At 36.9% G+C, this 20525-nt stretch overlaps 1 protein-coding gene across 1 annotated transcript in view; it reads right to left on the bottom strand.

Annotated features, from left to right (window-relative positions):
• Window positions 1-20525, bottom strand: part of LOC136864437 (forkhead box protein P1) — a 711481-nt gene that overhangs the window by 193914 nt on the left and 497042 nt on the right. Inside the window, exons 6-9 of the mRNA XM_067141428.2 lie at window positions 15547-15651; window positions 7454-7628; window positions 5942-6125; window positions 732-948 (exon numbers count right to left, since the gene is read on the bottom strand). Coding sequence (XP_066997529.2) covers window positions 732-948; window positions 5942-6125; window positions 7454-7628; window positions 15547-15651 — 681 coding nt within the window. The remainder of the gene's footprint in view (window positions 1-731; window positions 949-5941; window positions 6126-7453; window positions 7629-15546; window positions 15652-20525) is intronic.

Raw genomic sequence — 20525 nt, 5'->3', positions numbered from 1 at the left:
TTATTTTCTTCAAATTATTTATCAGTTTGACCAGCCCTCTAACACTCATTTATCTGGTTCATGTTGTTTCCGACCACCCAGTAGAATGGAATGACTCTGAATCTTATGTAAATGTGCTAAAAAAAATAAGGTGTGTTTCCCAAGATCTCCTTTTTCCAAAAAGAAAAGATGAGTGGAAATTACCTTGCTGCACGTCCAGCCCAGCCCTCTCCAGCATATAGGGCAGGCCTATAGTTATGATGGCAGCCAGGAGAAAAGAGGCACAGAAAGAAAGAAGAGAGGATGATATCAGAAAGCAATTCCAAACAAGATGACAATAGATGCCATGGCACACTACACACAGTCATTACCTTCAGAGATATCTAATGCTGCTCTGTCTGCCACTCTGCGCCTGAGAAGAAGTTCTTCAAATGTGCCTACAGGGAGAGGGAAGAGCTATTGATCCTTGGGTCCTTTCCCCATCAAGTCTTAACTAATGGCCATTAATACTGGTCTTTATATGTTCATTCATAATATATACTATAAGGCAGAGGAGCAATAGGAAGAAACGGGAGATATTCAAGTTAATTTTTTTTAGTCCATCATATTACTTGATCTCAATCAAATACAAAACAAAATTCTAAATGATATATGATGGATATACAATGCATTAGAAGTGCAATGCTAATGTTTTGAAATAATTATTCTTCATTAGTCAAAATATATCAAGTCCATGAAAAGTTGACACTCACCTCCTGATAAAGAGAGAGCAGATTTATCACTGATTCGCCTCCGTATAGGACCACCCATATTGGGAGTGGGAGGCTGCAGGACCGGTGACCTTACAGCTGACACCAAGGCAGACATAGAAACAGGAGCCACTTGACCTACACCTGATGCACCCAAGCCGGGTGTGGGTTGACTCAGTAGAACCGATGATAAACCTAGTTTCGTCTGGAAGAGATCAGACTGTTTCCCACATACATAAGTTATTAACATCTCAATCACCCATCTTTCTAACTGCAACAATATTAAAAGTTGAAGACTTCTATCTACACAATAATTTGCAAATATTCTGAGCACACAATTAGGATACAACCCCATTCTTTTTACTGAAATTCTTCATCATGTAAAAGGCAATAATAGTTCAATATTAATACACTGATACTACACATAAAAACTTGAATAATAAAAATTATTATTATTATTATTATTATTATTATTATTATTATTATTATTATTATTATTATTATTATTATTATTATTATTATTCCTCTCTAAAGAACAAGAGAAACTGGCAAATACATTTTGGTCCCAGTTTCAATGACGGTGAAATCCTGACATTCACCTCCCCGTGGTAGAGAGGGGGCAACGGTTTTGTATATATGTTATATACAGATGGCTAACGAATGCAGGGACTGAGTATCTCCCGGTACAAGGAGATCACCTTCTACAAAATGCCAACTGCCTCCTAGGAGGACAGATGAATGGTTAGAAGGAAAGGCACTCTCTTGCCCTTGGAGTGAGAAACTGCTCCAAAAGACAGAAGAGCCACTAGATGGCCAACGGCATAGGATGGGGAAGGGAATGGGAAACCACCCCATTAAAGACCTGAATGGGTATCCCAAGCATCGGCTGGTTGAGAACCTTGGGGTGTGTACCCATGTTGAGTAAGTGTACCTGCTAAAACTCAAGAAATATTTGGCTGACAGACCACCTGCTATACATTATAACGAGCAAATCCTATTCTAATAGAAGGGGTGAGGGCGAGTATCTGGTGCCTTAAAACTGGTACTACTCGGCTAAGGTATGGCAACCCTGACAGAAAAGTCTCTGGCCCTCCAGGTTGGGGGTTGAACATAGGGTTAACGCCCCTATTGCGTAAAAAATAAAAGGTTGTTACGAATATCTCGCATTTGCCTTGGATGAATAAGAATGGATATCAAAATATGATGACCCTGCAATGGAAATCAGCTTTATGAATAGGAACTTGGAATGTAAGAACCTTGTATAAACCTGGATCCTTCAAAATCCTTAGTCAACAGTTGGAGAAATACAGAGTGGGAATTACTGCAATTCAAGAGACTAGATTATTAGGTAATGGTATACAGAACATGGAGAAGTAAACACTTTTTAAGAGTGGTAAAGAAACTGGACCCCATGAATTTGGTACTGCATTTTGTGTCCAAAATTCACTAGTATCATCAGTGCTGTCCTTTGAACATGTGAATGAAGGACTATACTATTTGAGAATCCATTCTAAATGGTTTAACATATCACTGATGAACTGCCATGCCCCCAAAAACAATAAGGATGATCACATTAAAGACTCCTTTTATGAGGATTTGTTAGAACTGTGGAATAAATTATCCAAACATGATGTCAAAATGATTTTGGGTGATTTCAATGCAAATGTTGGAAAGGAAGTATTTTTTGTGCCAACGATACGAAGGGAAAGTCTGCATGACGAAAGCAATGATAATGCCATTAGACTAATCAATTTCACTACATCCACAAACACGAATGTGCGGAGTACCACCTTTCCACATAAACAAATACATAAGGAAACATGGTATTAGTGTGATGGTAAGACTGCCAATCACATAGATCACGTACAAATTGATAACAGACATAGAAGCTCCATAACTGATATCAGATCTTACAGAGGAGCTGAGAGAGGATCTGATCACAATATGATAATTGCTTCTGTTAAAATTAAATTGAAAACCTCTTGTAAGTCACAAACTGAGGAAAGATGCAAAGTTGACACTGAGAAACTGAAGCAGGAGGATGAAAGATTAAAGTATAATGTGGAAATTACAAACAGATTCGATATTCTGGGAAAAGATCCTATAGAAGACATTGATGAAACAAATGACAAAGTTTGTGAACAAATGAGGAATAACGCAAAACAAATCATGACAACAGTAGCAATGAAAGTGATACCAAACTGTGTTAGCAGGAAAAAGAAATGGTTCGTCATGCTGAGGAACTATACAGAGAGAAACAGAAAGGATGTAGTAAATTAATTCATAGAAAGAAAGTCTATCTGAGACAACAAATATAATAAATTCAAGGTGACTACAGAAACAAGATGTATGGAACTGTCAACACAATTAAAAAAGGATTTCAACCAAGATCGAGTGTTATGAGAGATAAGTCTGGAAATGTAATTGCTGATCAGGACAAATTATTGAATTACTGTAAGCAATACTTCGATTCCTTGCTGAATTGTGCTGATCCAGAAACCTGTATTGGTAAACCATCTAGTTTCCCATCAGAAGAACAAATACCAGAGCCATCATAACAAGAGGTATTACAAAGTACAGTATTATATGTTTTAAAAACAATAAAGCTTCAGATAGTGACAACTTTCCTGCTGAGCTTATTAAACATGGTGGAGAAAGGTTACATAAATCCATATATTATATCATTCTAAGGATATGGCACAATGAAATTATTCCAAAAGAATGGCAGGAATCACTTATTGTCTCTATTCATAAAGGAGGGGATAAGGAAGAACTTCAAAATTATCATGGCATATCTCTTGTAAACATGGCCTACAAAATTCTGTCTTTTATTCTTTTACAGCATTTAAAACCATTTGCTGCAAATGTTATTGGGGACTATCAGAACAGTTTTCGTAGTAACAAATCTACTACAGACAACATATTTGCAATTAAGACTATTAATGATAAGGTGTGAGAACACAAGGAGTCGGTTCATTATCTCCTTATAGATTTCTTCAAGGCATAGGATTCAATTCATAGAGAAGGGCTGTGGAACATCATGATGGAGTCTGGCTGTCCCATAAAATTAATGAACATGTGCAAACTGTGTATGGATGGTAATGTTAGCTGTGTTTTGCTCAAGGGCAGAAAATCAAGTTCCTTCCAAAATAAAACTGGTCTGAGACAAGGGGATGCACTATCTCCTCTTCTATTCAACATTGCACTGGAGAAGATTCTCTTGTACCTGCTGGCATCATACTGGGAAGACAACATAAAGTCCTTGCATATGCAGATGATATTGGCCGCAATAAATTAGAAATTAGGCAGTTATTTGTGGAACTAGAGGAAATGGCAGCAAAAATTGGCTTACGGGTAAATGATAAAAAGACACATTACATGGTAGTACAGAGACTGAATCATGAGGAGGTTGAGAGATTGCCTTTAAAGATTGGAAAATATATATTTAAAAGAGTAGAGGAGTTTAAATTCCTTGGGGTATTAATCGATGAGCAAAACCGAAGGCAACAGGAACACCAAGCTAGAATTAAGAATGCAAATAAGGCATTTTACTCTATGAGCTCTATATTAGGCTCCAATTTTTTAACAAGGAATGCAGAAATTATTATCTACAATACAATCATTCGACCAGTACTTCCGTATGGTTCCGAGACATGGAGTATAACGAAGAAAGAGCAGCAGCAGTTGCAAGTCTTTGAGAATAAAGTTTATAGAAAAATAGTTGGCCCATGGTTTGATCCTATGTCTCACAGCTGGCAGAAAAGATCTAATTATGAGATTTACACCCTCTCTCAACAACACACTATAATGGGTGTGATAGAATCCCACAGACTGCGCTGGGCTGGAGGTACTGAGGATGCAGGATATCAGAGCACCAGTAGATCTATACAAGGGATCTCTTAATGGGAAAAACCATCAGGAAGACCCCGAAGCACCTGGAAGAAGGAGATCAACATGGTATGCCGGACCCTCCAAATTGATAACTGGAAAGAGCAGGCTCAAGACTGAAAAGGATGGAAGAGGATTGTGAGATTGGCACGGGAACTTCACATCCCTCAGAAGCCTATGGAGTGAGTGAGTGAGTGATTATTATTATTATTATTATTATTATTATTATTATTATTATTATTATTATTATTATTATTATTATTATTATTATTATTATTATTATTATTATTATTATTATTATTATTTATTGCAATACACCCTCAGTAATTCCCATTTTAAATCACCCTTGTAAAATATCATAACGGTTCTTAGACAGTATTGGTACAAGGTCTAATATCAAATGACTGAAGATCACGTGAAGAAATCAGTATGATCAGAATCATGTTCCACTGTCAAATTGATTTCCCAGTATTTCACAGCTAATTATACCTGCTAAGATAACTTAGACAATTCCGGGTGTAGGTACAATATTGCTGAAAATCATTCTGGTAAAGATTTCCATCTCAGTTAAATGTGTCCTCAGACATAATATATATGAATATATTCCAGGCACTATTCTTACTAAGTTCCTCGCAAATCTTTATGAACCCAAAATTTTCTCTCTAACCAGGAAGTAACGAATTAAGTACGTTTATAGATATTTGTACAAATATTTCCTCAAAGTTCCTTCTTTTAAGTTCTATTAATGATAATGTTCCTATGAGGTTATAGTGATTATAAGGAATTTGTTACATATTTTTGTGTTAATGAATGTAATAAATAAAAGTCCCCTTGCTGCTGCTGTAAATGTTTAACAGCAGAATGCCTTTAGCAATATTCCAATCCAAACGAATGTCAATCAATGTTATAGTGGGTACAGGAATGAACATATTCTGAAGTAGACTACCACCTCATGTTAACAGACAGCCAGTTTACCTTTTCACAAGCAAATTATGAGAATAAGGACAATAGATGCACTGGTAAGGGAAATAATTACTGACACCTTTCTAGAAGTAGTGATAGATATTTCATGCTTTCAAGCTACTTATATGTGTATTTGAAATTATTTTTTAGATTTTCAAACATGACAAGATGTCAGAAAATAGTTCTCCAAATCAGTTCACTCAATACACATCAGAAGAGCAATGACATAAATAATTCAATAAATAATATAGAACCATGTATATACTGTATTAAATTACTGTATGTTACACACACTTAAGCCTTAATGCTACAGCCACACAATATGAAATAAATATGATGTCAATTAAAAAGATATATCTTACTGAGGGTTCAGACTTCGGAGTTTCTGGGGACGTCTGTTGCTTTGTCATGTGAAGGTGATGCATCATGGCTTGTAACCTATCTCGTTCCTTCTGTAACTGCAACTCCAACTGGGAAACAACCTGCATTTGCACTCGCGCTTGTGCTGTCGACCGATCGTCTAAGGTGTGCTCTGTGTTGAGGTGCCTAACAAAACGTTCTCATTATTACAGAAACTAATACATACTTATACAATTTCTTTACTATCTATCAGAAACATGGCATTTTAAGAACAGTGTACATATCTTAAACTTGAATTAAAATGCAATGTCAAAATCACTTTCATATACACTATGTGGACATTCACTAATTAAAAGCACAATACACTGCAATTAAAACGTTCATATCTGTGCAGTATATTTCTGAACACTCTCATATATAAATTGTACACTTCTTATAATTAAACTTGAATCATTACAAAAGACAAGAAATATAAAAATCATAATTATTATACACAGAACAAATTGCCCGAAGCTTGTTTCGGTAAGTGGAACATACAAAAATGAATATCTCACAAGCACAGAATTGAGGGGAAAAGGTGCTGAATGTATATCAGGGCTTTGTCGGTTCACACAGTTTTGAATTGTTGCTGAAGTTCATTAGTTATAGCTGCCCTATATGGCGTCAACTCAAATGACCTCCACAAGGCCTCTTCAGAGGCCACACGCCATTATTAGTTATAGCAGTGGGTGTTCTGTATTGTGCCATGACCCACAGTGCCCTCTCAGTAAGAGGCCTCAAGCCAAGTCCAAAAATTCATCTCAGAAATGGTTTTACACACTGGGAAAGCTTACTGGGTTTGAGCAGGACTGTAATTCAATCACACACAAATTTATTCCTCTAGGTGTTGGGACAGTATACAAGTATGCACGACTTATGCAGTCTGTCTCTGAAGTACCACCAAGCATGGATGTGAATGTCATGGTGTTGCAAGCTGAAATGGAATTTGTCAGGAATACCTATTCAGAAAGGGCCGATGACCTTAAATGTTAGGCCCCTTCAAACAAGAAGAAACCTATTCATAAACTTAACTATGAAACACTCATCAAAGACAACAACAGAGAAGCACATGTACATGAGAGTGGAGAAGCAGTTGCTGTGTTCATTGCGGATGCTTCTCTGGTAACTCATCTGAATGAACAGGAATGTGGATGTGAGTCTCATATCCAATATAGAAGGCAGGATCCTAGCTATATAACTTGCCTTTGCTGTCTCATTTTCCTTGTCCAGCTTGATTATGTTCTCTGCATAATGCCTCAGTAAATTACTATCCTAGATACTATTCATTAACATTTTAAACCATGTACCTTTATGTACAAGCCCTCGGATCGTACTCATAACTGGGAACCAACAGTTTCAGTATCTTTTTCTGTACACTACAATGCTGAGTAATCACTTCATACAAGGGATAACCAACAGAACAGGGTTCATGATCTTTGTATCACCATGTATACTTCATTTGGTTTTATGCTTACTTGAGGAATGCCTGGAAGTCATCACAAATTACTTCACAGCCTGGCCATTTACACACTCCATGACCATAAAGCGGATGCATCTTATCACCACAGCTGTCCATCATCTTGTCATCAGGCAGCCCTGTAACTCCGTTAAGGCTATCTCTCCGACATAAACCCATTGAGCTCAGTAATCCTGAAATGCAATACATATTATCATAGAACACACTAACTCCTCACATATATATCCCACCATCAATTCAGTCAAGTTAGTGAAGAAACAAATAGAGTGAGAGAGCAATATACTAAGGTAAGGCCATGAAAGATATTCATGCCATACACGCACACATTTTTGCAAGGGTCAGCTATGTTAATAGTATGCAATTTAGAGGGGCTATTAAGTTCAATTGTACATTTTATGCTAGAAGTTCACTTTAAGTGACATCAAACTTACCATTGTTCCATGATATTATGGCTATCAGTTTCAAATAATACAAGTAGGTAAGAAGATTTGACAGTTAACCCTTGACTTTTAAGCAGTTGATTAAATTTTAACCAAGCTTCTTATAGCAGAAATTATCCTACAAATTACTGTTCCTCTCATAGTAGGAGCTGGAGAAACTCTTGTTTTGGGTTTGAGTCCAAAACAGGAAATTTGGAATTTTTTTTTTTGCTAGTTTCGTTACGTCGCACCGACACAGATAGGTCTTATGGCGATGATGGGATAGGAAAGATCTAGAAGTGGGAAGGAAGCAGTTGTAGCCTTAATTAAGGTACAGCCCCAGCATTTACCTGGTGTGAAAATGGGAAACTACAGAAAACCTTCTTCAGGGCTGCCGACAGTGGGATTCGAACCCACTGTCTCCCAGATGCAAGCTCACAGTTGCGCGCCCCTAACCGCATGGCCAACTCGCCTGGTAATTTGGAAATAACTCTTGTACTTGTAGAGAGGCAAATGGCCCCAGGGTCCACTCAGCCTACTGCAGAAATGAATATCAGGTTAGTTCCCATGCAGAAAGGTAGCCAGGCATTGAGTTCACCACACTATCTCACTTAGTACTGAGGTTAAAAATAGTGAAAGCATTTTCCGTCCACTTCTCCATAGGTCTTCAAGACTTGTAGGCTACAGAGCAGCTTTGTGTTTTCTTACCTTCTGTACTTCTCCTCAGTAAACAAAGAATAGCATAAATTACTTTGTTCCAGGTGTCATTGTCTTTAGACTTTCACAATTTTCTAATTACAGCACTTAAAATGACAACAGTGAGACAATAATTGACAATATAACTGTCAAGTCACAAATAAACTAAGAACATTCTTTTTCCTCGGTGCAGCAAATATGGGTGGGTTTTGGCTTCCTTCAAAGGTCGTGTCCCATACGGTACTCTCTCTTCTTCACTTTTCTCCTGACTATCTCCGTTCCTTCATCCTGTTACACCCTTGTTCCATATCCTCATTGGTCTTTCTCCTTTTCCCTTTCTTTCTTTTTTATACCAATAATTTTTCCAAGCATTTCCTTTTCCAAATGAAATTTTACAAATCTTATGATGAATGGTAATGATTAGCACTATTAGCTGCCTTTCTCAGAGGATGTGATTTGATTCCCAATACTGCCAGAAATTTAAGACTGGCAGGAGGGCTAGTATGTGGTTAAAATGGTACATGCAGCTTACTTCCATTAGGGGTGTGCCTGGGAAGAGCTGCAGCACATCAGGATGAGGACATGAGTTTACATTGAAAGTGACATCTTACTAAGAAAAAGTATTCACAGCGAGTTCAGTCTGCTTATATAAAATATTACATGGGCATATTCTTGAGTTGATAGTTGACAATTATGAAAGTACCGTAATACAGGCAGCATACTTCAAATGAATCCACAGAACAATCAAGCAACAGATTATATTGCTCTATATTTCAATTATCCTGTATTAAAGTGGTCATTCTGAGTTTTTTGATGTCCCTTCAAGTGCCATAGAATTATAGAGAATGGAAAGCCTGAATTTTATCCAAAATATGTCCTTCTCTTCCTCAGAACATCCTGACTGATGAGCATATACACTCAAAACTGACACTCTGGTAAAACCCCAAATAGAGTATGGTTCCAGTGTATGGGACCCTCACCAGGATTACTTGATTCAAGAACTGGAAAAAAATCCAAAGAAAACCAGCCCGATTTGTTCTGAGTGATTTCCGACAAAAGAGTAGCGTTACAAAAATGTTGCAAAGTTTGGGCTGGGAAGACTTGGGAGAAAGAAGGCGAGCTGCTCAACTAAGTGGTATGTTCCAAGCTGTCTGTGGAGAGATGGCGTGGAATGACATTGGTAGACGAATAAGTCTGAGTGGTGTCTTCAAAAGTAGGAAAGATAAAGTTGGAATTCAAGAGGACAAATTGGGGCAAATATTCATTTATAGGAAGGGGAGTTAGGCATTGGAATAACTTTCCAATTTCTTTGAAATCATTTAAGAAAAGGGTACGGAAACATCAGATAGGGTATCTGTCACCTGGGTAACTGCCCTATATGCAGATCCGTAGTGAATGATTGATACGAGTTTTGGTAGTGTTATTATACTTCAGGTCAAGTTCTTAGACATAACCTGTCGCAACTATGAAAGCCTTGTTCCAAACATTACTGTTGATGTTAAAGAAACTAATAGTGAGTTCTCCCTTCACATTTCTCTTTCAAAATTTTGCCGCGAGAAGTTAGGATGCGGATTTATTTTTCATCAAGGTTGGCGCCGTGTTCCGAACCTGAATCTCGATATTCCGCTACAGGCGAAAGCGTGTCATGCACTTGGAGTGCGTCAACGGTCATAGCCAAGCGTCTGTTTTAGTACTTTCCTTGGTTAGAGTGAGTAGAAAGTTACAGATGACTGAAAGAAGTCGTTGTCATTGAACTTTCATGGAAGAATTTTGTATTACAGATGTAACTTATGTGTTATGGATGGGGAAATATTTAGGGTGACCAACCGTCCGGCATTTGCCGGACATGTCCTCCATTTTGCATGCTTGTCCTCTGTCCGGCAGACATTTATTATTTGCTATTAAATGTCTGGCTTTCTGCACGTTGTATTCTTAGTCATTCAGCTTCCTACTGTTTTCTCTGTTGCAAAGCTATTTTTGTTGCACTTCCTCTATCTCAGTCCATATTCTGGATACCCCTATCAGACTACGTCATTTACTCACTTAATAATAAATCATATCTCAAGTTAGAGCTGTCTGAAGGGCCTGTCACCAGAGTGGTGACACCGCCCGACGTGATCTGAACGTGCTCGGCCGGGGCCGGGGAATTCTCGGGGGGGATTCACCAGTCAAGTAATGCTGGCTGCGGTATTACGTAGTTTTGTTTTTGTGCTAGTTGGATTCGGACCTTCTGAGTGCGTGGAGTGTTCGTGATTTTATTATGAAATTTGAATAATATCAGTATGTCATCACTCAAAAGTGGCGAGGCACAAAAGAGGAAATGTAAGTTCTCAGAGAAACTGAAACAGAAGTATTATCGGCACACTTTATCTTGGTGCATTTACACCATAGTACTGAATCGGCCGACCTCGGCAATATTCGAGATACGTACTGGCAACCTTTGAAACACAAACTATAAATCGCTTAAGCATCGTTGTGTGACATCTGGCGTACAATTTACGTACTAGTACTGTTGTTGTTTACACAGCAAAGCCAAACTATAGAATTCATGCTAGGAACAGGATTCGCATCGAGAAATGTTATATAATGTTATATAATGTTATATAATGTGTATGTGACACAGTTGTTGGCTGAAGATAATAACAGTTTAGAAACTTCATATCGATCGATCATATTCTCGATTCAATTCAGATTTCATTTTCATTCAGTTGGCAGCACTACCGGAACCCTCCTTACTCCTCACCCCCGTACACAAATGCACCAAGATAAAGTGTGCCGATAATACCCGTGTTTTAGAGAGGCGAAATGTTATATTTGTGACTGTTATGTAACTGTTGGAAACAAAGGTGCAGGTGATCTCGAGAGACATATTGCTAGTCAAAAGCATAGAAAAACAATTAGATGCAGTTCTTTTAGCAGTAATATTGATTCATTTTCCCGATTAAACATTCCCCACTAGACAGGAAAGTTCGGGCAACAGAGGCAACATTTGTATATCACACTGTTTCTCACCATCAGTCGTATACGTCTATGGACTACATATCGAAGTTGGATAAAGTGCTTTTGCAGATTCTGAGATTGCTAACAAAATATAATGCGCTAGAACCAAAACTGAAGCTATCATAAATAATGTAATCACCCCTAATTCCACTGACATTATCGCTAAAACATTGAATAATAGTATTCCTTTATTCGGAGCGGGTAATGCTAGCAACCATGGGGCTTTGAAACTTTTTCTTATTGTTATACAATATTTCAACTATAAAGAAAATGGTATTCAAATTAAAGTCTTAGACTTCAAACATGTCCTAATGAAACTTCAGAGACAATATCCAATTATGTTTCCGAGACTTTAAAGAAGCATAATATTTCTGCTAAATGCGTTGCTTTTAGTGGAGACAATGCAAATGTAAATTTTGGAGCGGTTAATCGTAAAGAAGGCAAAAACTTCTTTTCAGCACTTAAAAGTAAATTAAATGAACATATAATCGGGGTTGGATGCCCAGCACATGTACTGCATAATTGTTTGCAACAAGGTGCTGATATACTGCCAGTTGATGTAGAGAGTATAATTTTAAAAGTCTTCAATTATTTCCTTATCTATACAATTCGCACTGAACAACTCAAAGAATTCTGCGAGTTTGTTGAAATAAATTATGAACAGCTTTTGTCTCACAGCCAGTGGCGGCTCGTGCTGAATAATGTTGGTGGTTCTGCTCTGTGACGCCCAGTCTATTGCAGTAAGTGTAATAGACAAATCTAAATCCGTATTGCATACGGAAAGTGTCAGCTGAGCTCGTGTGAATCCGTCCTCCCACCCCGCGGAAACGCTTTACTCCATGTCCTATCAGTGTGAAGTTCTCGAAAATGTACCAAAATAAATACAGGTAGACGATCATCTCAATTTGTAAGACCCCGATTTCGAGAGACATCAACAATATAAATAACTGACTTGTAAAAAAAAACATTAAAAAGTTACAAAAAATAAAGCCCCTCAAACATAGTCATGATTACTTGTAGGCCTAAGAACTCGCTCATTTGCTTAGTACGAGAGAGAATGTTTTCGGTCGTTGGATAGAATTTTGCTGAAGTCCTGGTCATTTACACCAAAGATAGAAAAATATACATACCCCCAATCATAAGGTACGTTGTTTGAAGACTTAAGATTGACAGTACCGGGCGAGTTGGCCGTGCGCGTAGAGGCGCGCGGCTGTGAGCTTGCATCCGGGAGATAGTAGGTTCGAATCCCACTATCGGCAGCCCTGAAAATGGTTTTCCGTGGTTTCCCATTTTCACACCAGGCAAATGCTGGGGCTGTACCTTAATTAAGGCCACGGCCGCTTTCTTTCAACTCCTAGGCCTTTCCTATCCCATCGTCGAAGTAAGACCTATCTGTGTCGGCGCGACGTAAAGCCCCTAGCAAAAAAAAAAAAAAAAGATTGACAGTAAATTGATTTTGTTATTTAATCACAACCATCCACTTTTATCACGCATTTATCCTGTATTTAAGCTATTTGGGCTTTCTTTCTACTGAACAGAAGCATCACAAATATACTGCATTATCTGAGAATGTTGACATGTAAGAATTTTAAACCATATCAATATCCACACAGTTTTATAAGTTCTCTATTTACACTGATGAGTACAATGGAGGGAGCTTTTCCCAAACAGATGAGATTTCAACATGCTCGCTCGCTGCAGCGATTCTCTCACGGACGGTGGCGCTGTCTAGTGTATTATTTACTAACTCTATGGTCATGGGAATAGGTCAGACGTACTGCAAGGCGTGCAGTTCATACAGAACCTTATGGGCGACCCTTAGCCACCTATCGGAAGAAAGCTGTAGTTAAGTGTGCTCTCCTAATGTTCTGTCGTTCACAGATCTAAACAGGGTTGCCAGATCACCAGCAGCTGTATGGGTATCGATCTTTGGCTCGATATAAACACTCAATATGAAGAATGGGATCGCTAATCGCTATATGTTACGGTATATCTTCCATTGTGGTGGTTCTGCAGCTCTGCAGATCGTATTATGGAGCCACGCCTGCTCACAGCAAAACGAGGTGGTTAAGTGTGTTTCCTGCAGTAGAAAGAATGCTAAAACTGTTTGCAGTTCTAAAGCCGTACTTTTTTTCTCAGCCTTCAAATTCTGTTCCTGCTATAATTAGGTCTTTTTTTGAAAACGAGTTTTCTGAGCTTTTTCTCTGGTTTGTTCATTCACTATGCAGATTTTTCACAACAAAATTTCATACATTGAAAAAGAAACGCTCTCTGTAGCAGAAGTTTGTGATATATTAGGTTCAACTCTGGCCACACTGAATGATAGGATGGAAGATAAATTCATATCTTTTAAAGTTAAAAAGTTTCTGAAATCCCTCACTGAAAATGGCTTCAAAAGAGACTGCATTGCATTTGTAGAACATGTTGTTGGTTTTCATGCAACGTGCATTCAATACCTGTTAATGTGGTGTAACCCTATGGTGGAAGAATTTAAGTGTTTCCAATGGATGAAGCTTCATAGTATGAAAGACATTAAGTTCGAAGATGTTCTTCCTTGTCTCGAGTATTTGCAATCTAAAGGTGTGTAGATAGACGATTCTAAACTTTTTGACCAATTTTGCAATGTTCAGAATTACACTAGGAGTTCCGAAATTGATAAACATACAACATTTGATAAGCAGTGGGTGTGAGTTTTTCAAATATAGCCCTGACATTGAAACATTTAGTGAGCTGCTTAAAATTTGTCAGTTTTATTTCGCTATTCCAGGTTGCAATGCAACCGTTGAAAGAGTGTTTTCCCTGATTAATACACAGTGGTCAGAAGAAAGAAACGGTATGCTGACCGAGTCGGTTAAGGGTATTATAATACTGAAGTACAACTTTAAAAACATGTCATGTGGAGAGTTTTACAATTATTTATTACACGAAAATAATTCATCTTTGCTGTCGAAAGTGGGTGCAGTCGATAAGTATCAGCATAAAATAGCTACAACTTCAGCATCTTCATCAACATAACAGTTATAAGGTATGTAATACTAAATTGTGTATGTAAATTAAAAAATTCCATTTGTCCTCCATTTTTAGAACATTTTTATGAAAAGTCCTCCTTTTATTAAGAGTCTGTCCTCCATTTGTAAATTTAGAGTTGGTCACCCTAGGAAATATGACGCGGAGGAAAGTTGTATTCTAGATAGATTCTAGTCATCAGAGTAACCATCTAGGCGTTAGAAGTGGATTTTTCGCACGATTCGCAGAAAAAGTAGCATCTCGCAGTGGATTTTCAGCAATTCCAGCCAACTGGAGATTAATATCCTTCCATTTGCACTTGATTAGCACAAGAAGAATTCACATTTTCGGTCGCAAATTGGCACCAGTGAGTAAATACAGGTGCAGGGGTATTTTGAAATATGTTCGACCAGGTCATACTGGTAAACAAAAAGGAAGAATTAAGTGCTCCTATAGAACTGGTGGCACTTAGGATCAAATGTGTATAGCTGCAGATTATATTTCTTCATTGTGCATAACATAGGAAGAATTTTTTGTAGGAATAACAAATACTGCAACTTACACGATGTAGGCATATTAATTACTTTTATAAACATAAATAGATGTGACAAAGCGAAGAATAATATTTTCTATTCCTAAAATAAGAGAATGGTGATTATTCATGTACATACCATTGACTAAATCAAAGGGAAAATTAAACTTGTAGATCCTGTTTCTACAAAAATGACACAGCTAAAGGAGGTTGAAAATTGCATGAAGTACACCTGGACATGAACAGGGCGACAGCCCTAAATGCAGATCAGTGGTAACTGATGAACAAGGTTAGTCGCCTGATAACAGATATACATTTACTAACATTATCACTTTCATGCTATGTTTCAGGTGGCAAGGGATTTACAGAAGGGTGAACTTTAGAGCAATTTACGACATACACACGGAATGTCTGTAATTTCTACTTCTTGGCACTCACCGTTAAGCCCTGGTATGCCTTTATGAATTGATGGGTTATGATGGGGATCGTGACCTTCGTTGATGGATTCTTTCCAAGGACTAGGAACATCTCCTCCAGCTAAACCTGAGAAGAATCACATCAAAACAAGCTAAATATAATATGTACCTGTATGGATTCTTCCAGCAGACAAATACGAGATAATAATTTTAACAAATTATATCAAAAGAATGCCTTAAATTTGTTATTCCAATACTATCATAAGATTTAATGTTTTTTCTGTCAATTACTATGAGGCTCATGGGAACTCCGCACTGTAGTGGGTGTCCGTCTTACACTTCCCAATATTCAGACTTTAAAACTTCATAGTTCAAATTTTCTTTCATTTTCTTTATTTATTTTACTTTTTACAAGCTCTGGGGGATGTTGGGCTCATCAATGAATAGATATACCTGCTGGAAAAATAATTTCCATAAGTTAGTGATACATTGTCTGGTTTGGTAATCACTAATGTATTAAACTCCACCCCTCCACAGATGATGGACTGTCATAGTAATTATAACATCTCACTTATTTATCTTCTTCTTGACTGTTGAAGTTCCAGTCCAAAGCTGGTTTTCAGGTTCATTGCATGTTGCAGCCCTGGCCAATGAGGCAAATGCTTTTTTCCTGACAGACACCCATGGAGTGCGGACTTCCAAGGAGACCCAACTGGTCGAGATCCTCTACTAGCTTCAGGTAAGTAGCCCTTCAATGGAGCTGAAAATATGCAGAATGAACAACTTGAAAAACGTACCTTTAACATATTTTTCCACTTCAAATGCCTCTTTGCCCAGAGCTGTGCATGTTTATTTCAATGAACTTTCTTATAAAGATGTTCTGCCACTTGAATTAGAACAATTTCAGTGCCATATCTGAGCATTTCTTCACTGGAGACCTCTTTTCTATACAGCATACAGTAAGCCAGTTAACATAATAACAAATTTTATTAAAGATGAAGCAAGTCCCTTGCATTTGAACTGCGAAACATTTTTGTTATGTTTTGTTCTGGAAGTGTGAATTTTGAGATTTTCCTGCAAGTTGCAACCATAAAATCAGACTTCCATTTTTCATTTATTACAGCATCTCTGTACCGTACCAACAAATGTAATAGTGTACTCTTCACCATATTTTATAATTAAGAAATTAATTAATTCATCATTCACCTCCAGGACCTCCTCTTTTTACATTGAGCAATGTAGAATATATACATCACACTCTGAAGTGATCAGTCTCAATGATTTTATATATTTTGTAAAATGGCATTACAAACTATTTAGTTGTGGGCCTCTGAAATTTTAATTTTTGGTACAAAATTATAATATTACAGTTGTGCTGTAGTATCCAAATACACCAATTAAAATATTTTGCTTTCGTATTCAGATCATCATCAAATAAGACTTCATTTATAATATAATTCTTATAACAATATAATGGATGTCAACAGAAGAATTCAAAATTTCATTTTTTTCTCCAAAATAAATTCTTGAAGTGAGTGAAAACATTGAAATAGTCACCATAACTGAAGGGCCCAACAAAAGCCATACTACTTCAGCATTAATTACTTATATGTCCTATGCAAGTGTTCATCTTCCTACTTTTCTCTTCAGAATTATTCTACCAGTTCAGTGGTTTATGTGTCTGGCTCCATAGCTAAATGGTTAGCGTGCTGGACTTTGGTCCAGAGCGTCCCGGGTTCGATTCCCGGCCGGGTCGGAGATTCTAACCTTAATTGGTTAATTCCAATGGCTCGGGGGCTGGGTGCATCTGGCGTATTCAGCATTAGAAATCATCCTAGGTATGGCCCTCATCTTCACAGACATGCAGGTCACCTAATAGGCTGTCTACAAGAAAAAGACCCGTACCAGGCCTCTCCAGAGGCCATACGCCATTATTAGTGGTTTATGTCGTTTTCATAAAATGTTTGCTGATCTTTTTGTAAGGACTTACTATCTGAGTTGTGAATATTTTTGCCGCAATTAAAACATTTGTTGGTTTAATTTACAACACTAAACATCTTAAAATTATACTTATTCTTTGATTTCTGACCATGACTTGAAAATATCACATTTTCTGTACTGTATTAAATTAGGACCTTTCAATTTTGAACGTTCACTTTCTTTTTTCCTTGTAGTATTAAAACATACGAAGACTGTTAATAAGCTTTATATCTACCAATGAAATATTCTTCTAATTTCATTGCAACTCAGTTAAGGAAGTCTAAATTTTGATATAACTATAAAAGTATTTTACAGCTCACATGAGGTTATGACTATAACACATTTGTAATACTTGATAATAGCCAATCGCTAGATAACTTGATATTCTTCGTGCTTTTCTTCTTGCCATATTCTCTGTAGTTATTTACCAACAACAGATGGTTACACTCCATTATCTTCATAGTATTTATAAACCAAATTCTCTAAAACACACAGAGATTTGCCAGTTCCAGAGAAGAGTTTAGAAATTCAGGTTGTTCAAAACTGAAGAAAGTATGAGCATTCTACACGCCAGGATTCTCCAGACTGTCTTAGAATTAGATCATACTTTATTATAAAGTTAGTTAAAGGAAATTCCAAGACTTACAGTCAGATTTTCTTCATCGCCAATTCCTATATGTAGACGCCAGTTACATTCTAGCTGAATCTTCAATATCCTAGACTTACAGTCAAATTTTCTTCGTCGCCAATTTCTATTTGTAGAGACGCTAGTTATATTCTAGCCGAATCTTCAATATATTTAATCATTAATAAGTATAAATCTCACCTATCAATAATTATTCCAAATTTTGTTGAGCAAAATATTTTATCTACTTTATTAGATGAATAATTAAGTAATGACTGGGATATTCCAACATCAATGGATAAATAAACATTAGTATTCACACCAACCAGGACAGTTGACGAAATAAAGTCCAAGCATACTTTTCATTCTGGGGCACTGCTTGTATAATATTGAACTTATCTTACATAATTTTTGGCTCTTGTATTCCTTCAGCATCCTCCATAATTTGAACCAGAATGCATCGTTGTGAATTATTAGCGACATCTGTGGACTCAGTAAAGGGTACATATTGATATACTTTCTGACTGCCAATATGATGTAAAATGTTTCATTTTGAAGGTCTTCACGGCCTGAATAATTGAATGAAGAACATGTACGAACCAACTGTGAGAAATAATGATGTGTTGTAATAGCAGGAATAATTTGTGACGAGCTTCCTTTTGCAGCTATATTCAATCATCTGTCTTGCTTATATTGATTTGCTTTACATTATTTAAAAGGCACTTGTTTAAAAATGTGTAGCCTCCGTGGCTCAGGCAGCAGCGCGCTGGCCTTTCAGCACTGGATACTGTGGTTCAAATCCCGATCACTCCATGTGAGATTTGTGCTGGACAAAGCGGAGGCGGGACAGGTTTTTCTCCGGGTACTCCAGTTTTCCCTGTCATCTTTCATTCCAGCAACACTCTCCACTATCATTTCATTTCATCTGTCAGTCAGCAATCATTGCCCCAGAGGAGTGCGACAAGCCTCGGCAGCCGGCACAATTCCTATCCTCGCTGCAAGTTGGGGGCTTCATTCATCCCATCCCTGACCCGGTCATTGACTGGAAAAAAGGTTGTAGGTTTTCATATTTTCATTGTTAAAAATGTATTATAGTGTCCAATACGAGGAATAATTCAACAAATATTCCTTGTATACATGAATTCTTCACACCAATAAGATAAGCCATGCAGTATTCCTCATTACACAAATGTTCAATGGCTAGTGACAAATTGATAAATATGTTATATATGCAATAATAATAATATGCTCGTAAAATGGCAGTTCTTCACACTAATTAAGTGTTAAATGAACTTGTACAAACTTTAGAAACGCAAATTGATTTATAATTTCATTCTGAATACCTTCTGTCCTGTTTAAGTTGATAGGTATTGGATACTCTTCTCTCAAAATCTCGTACATCTTCTCATTTCCTCCTCCATAATTATTCCATAACATAAATACACTATTAATTAGAAGATAACACTCAGCTTGAATTATTATAGTGAGTGAATTGCCTCAATTTAGTAAAAAAAGTGCATGTACTGCAAATAGTTGTAAATGAAGGAAATATTTCAATTATGTCACTGTTGTTGACAGGCAAATGTATGCTTGAATATAACAAATTTCCAATTCCTTTACCAGTTAGAACCTGGGAAAATCATAAAATTTCATCAGATTTCACTGAAAAATATGTGTATTTGAGGCACTTTTAGTCAACTTCATTTAAATTTTCTAATGATTTGGAAGTAATAACTGGAAATTCACATTCTTGAAACAGGTGTATTATGCTAATCTTCATATCCTCCTTGATAATGAATTGACTTGATAAATATTAAAACATGCATTTGAACACTCGTCTTTGAAGTCATTACAAGCCTTCGTTGATATATGTATAATGCATCAATTGTCATTCCATTTCAGACAATTGTTTAAAAAATGTATGTACCAGTTGACATGAATATTTGGGTTGATTTATTCTTGAGAAATGAGAAAGACTAATATTAATTTGAAACAATATTATAGAGTAATGAATCACATTTCCTGTGACTTATTATTACTATGCGTATTTGAGTAACAGTATTTATCCACTGTATTTAAACAGAAATCACAGCTGGTATCACTACACAGATAATAGTATGAGTCATTTTTTCTGTATATAAGTATTCTCCTTGGTATTGCACTTCTCAATTCGAGAAAAATCTAACTTTGCATCTAAACCCAATGATCATGATTATTACTGTTGTAGCACGGAACACATTAGGTAATAACTAAAAAGAAGTTTCTGTCATGTGATTCTATCCATTAAACACCCATGATCTTCTCATTTAGTTATATTCATTGTCTTCTTTCATGTATTTCTTCTGTTCCTTATATTTCTTATTGATGTCACTGATAATGCTGTGACCCTCCAAACT

The sequence above is a fragment of the Anabrus simplex genome, chromosome 2 (genome assembly GCF_040414725.1).
Source record: "Anabrus simplex isolate iqAnaSimp1 chromosome 2, ASM4041472v1, whole genome shotgun sequence".
In the NCBI taxonomy this organism is placed as follows: domain Eukaryota; kingdom Metazoa; phylum Arthropoda; class Insecta; order Orthoptera; family Tettigoniidae; genus Anabrus; species Anabrus simplex.
The sequence above is the reverse complement of the archived record's forward strand: the minus strand, read 5'-3'. Positions and strand labels throughout refer to the sequence as shown.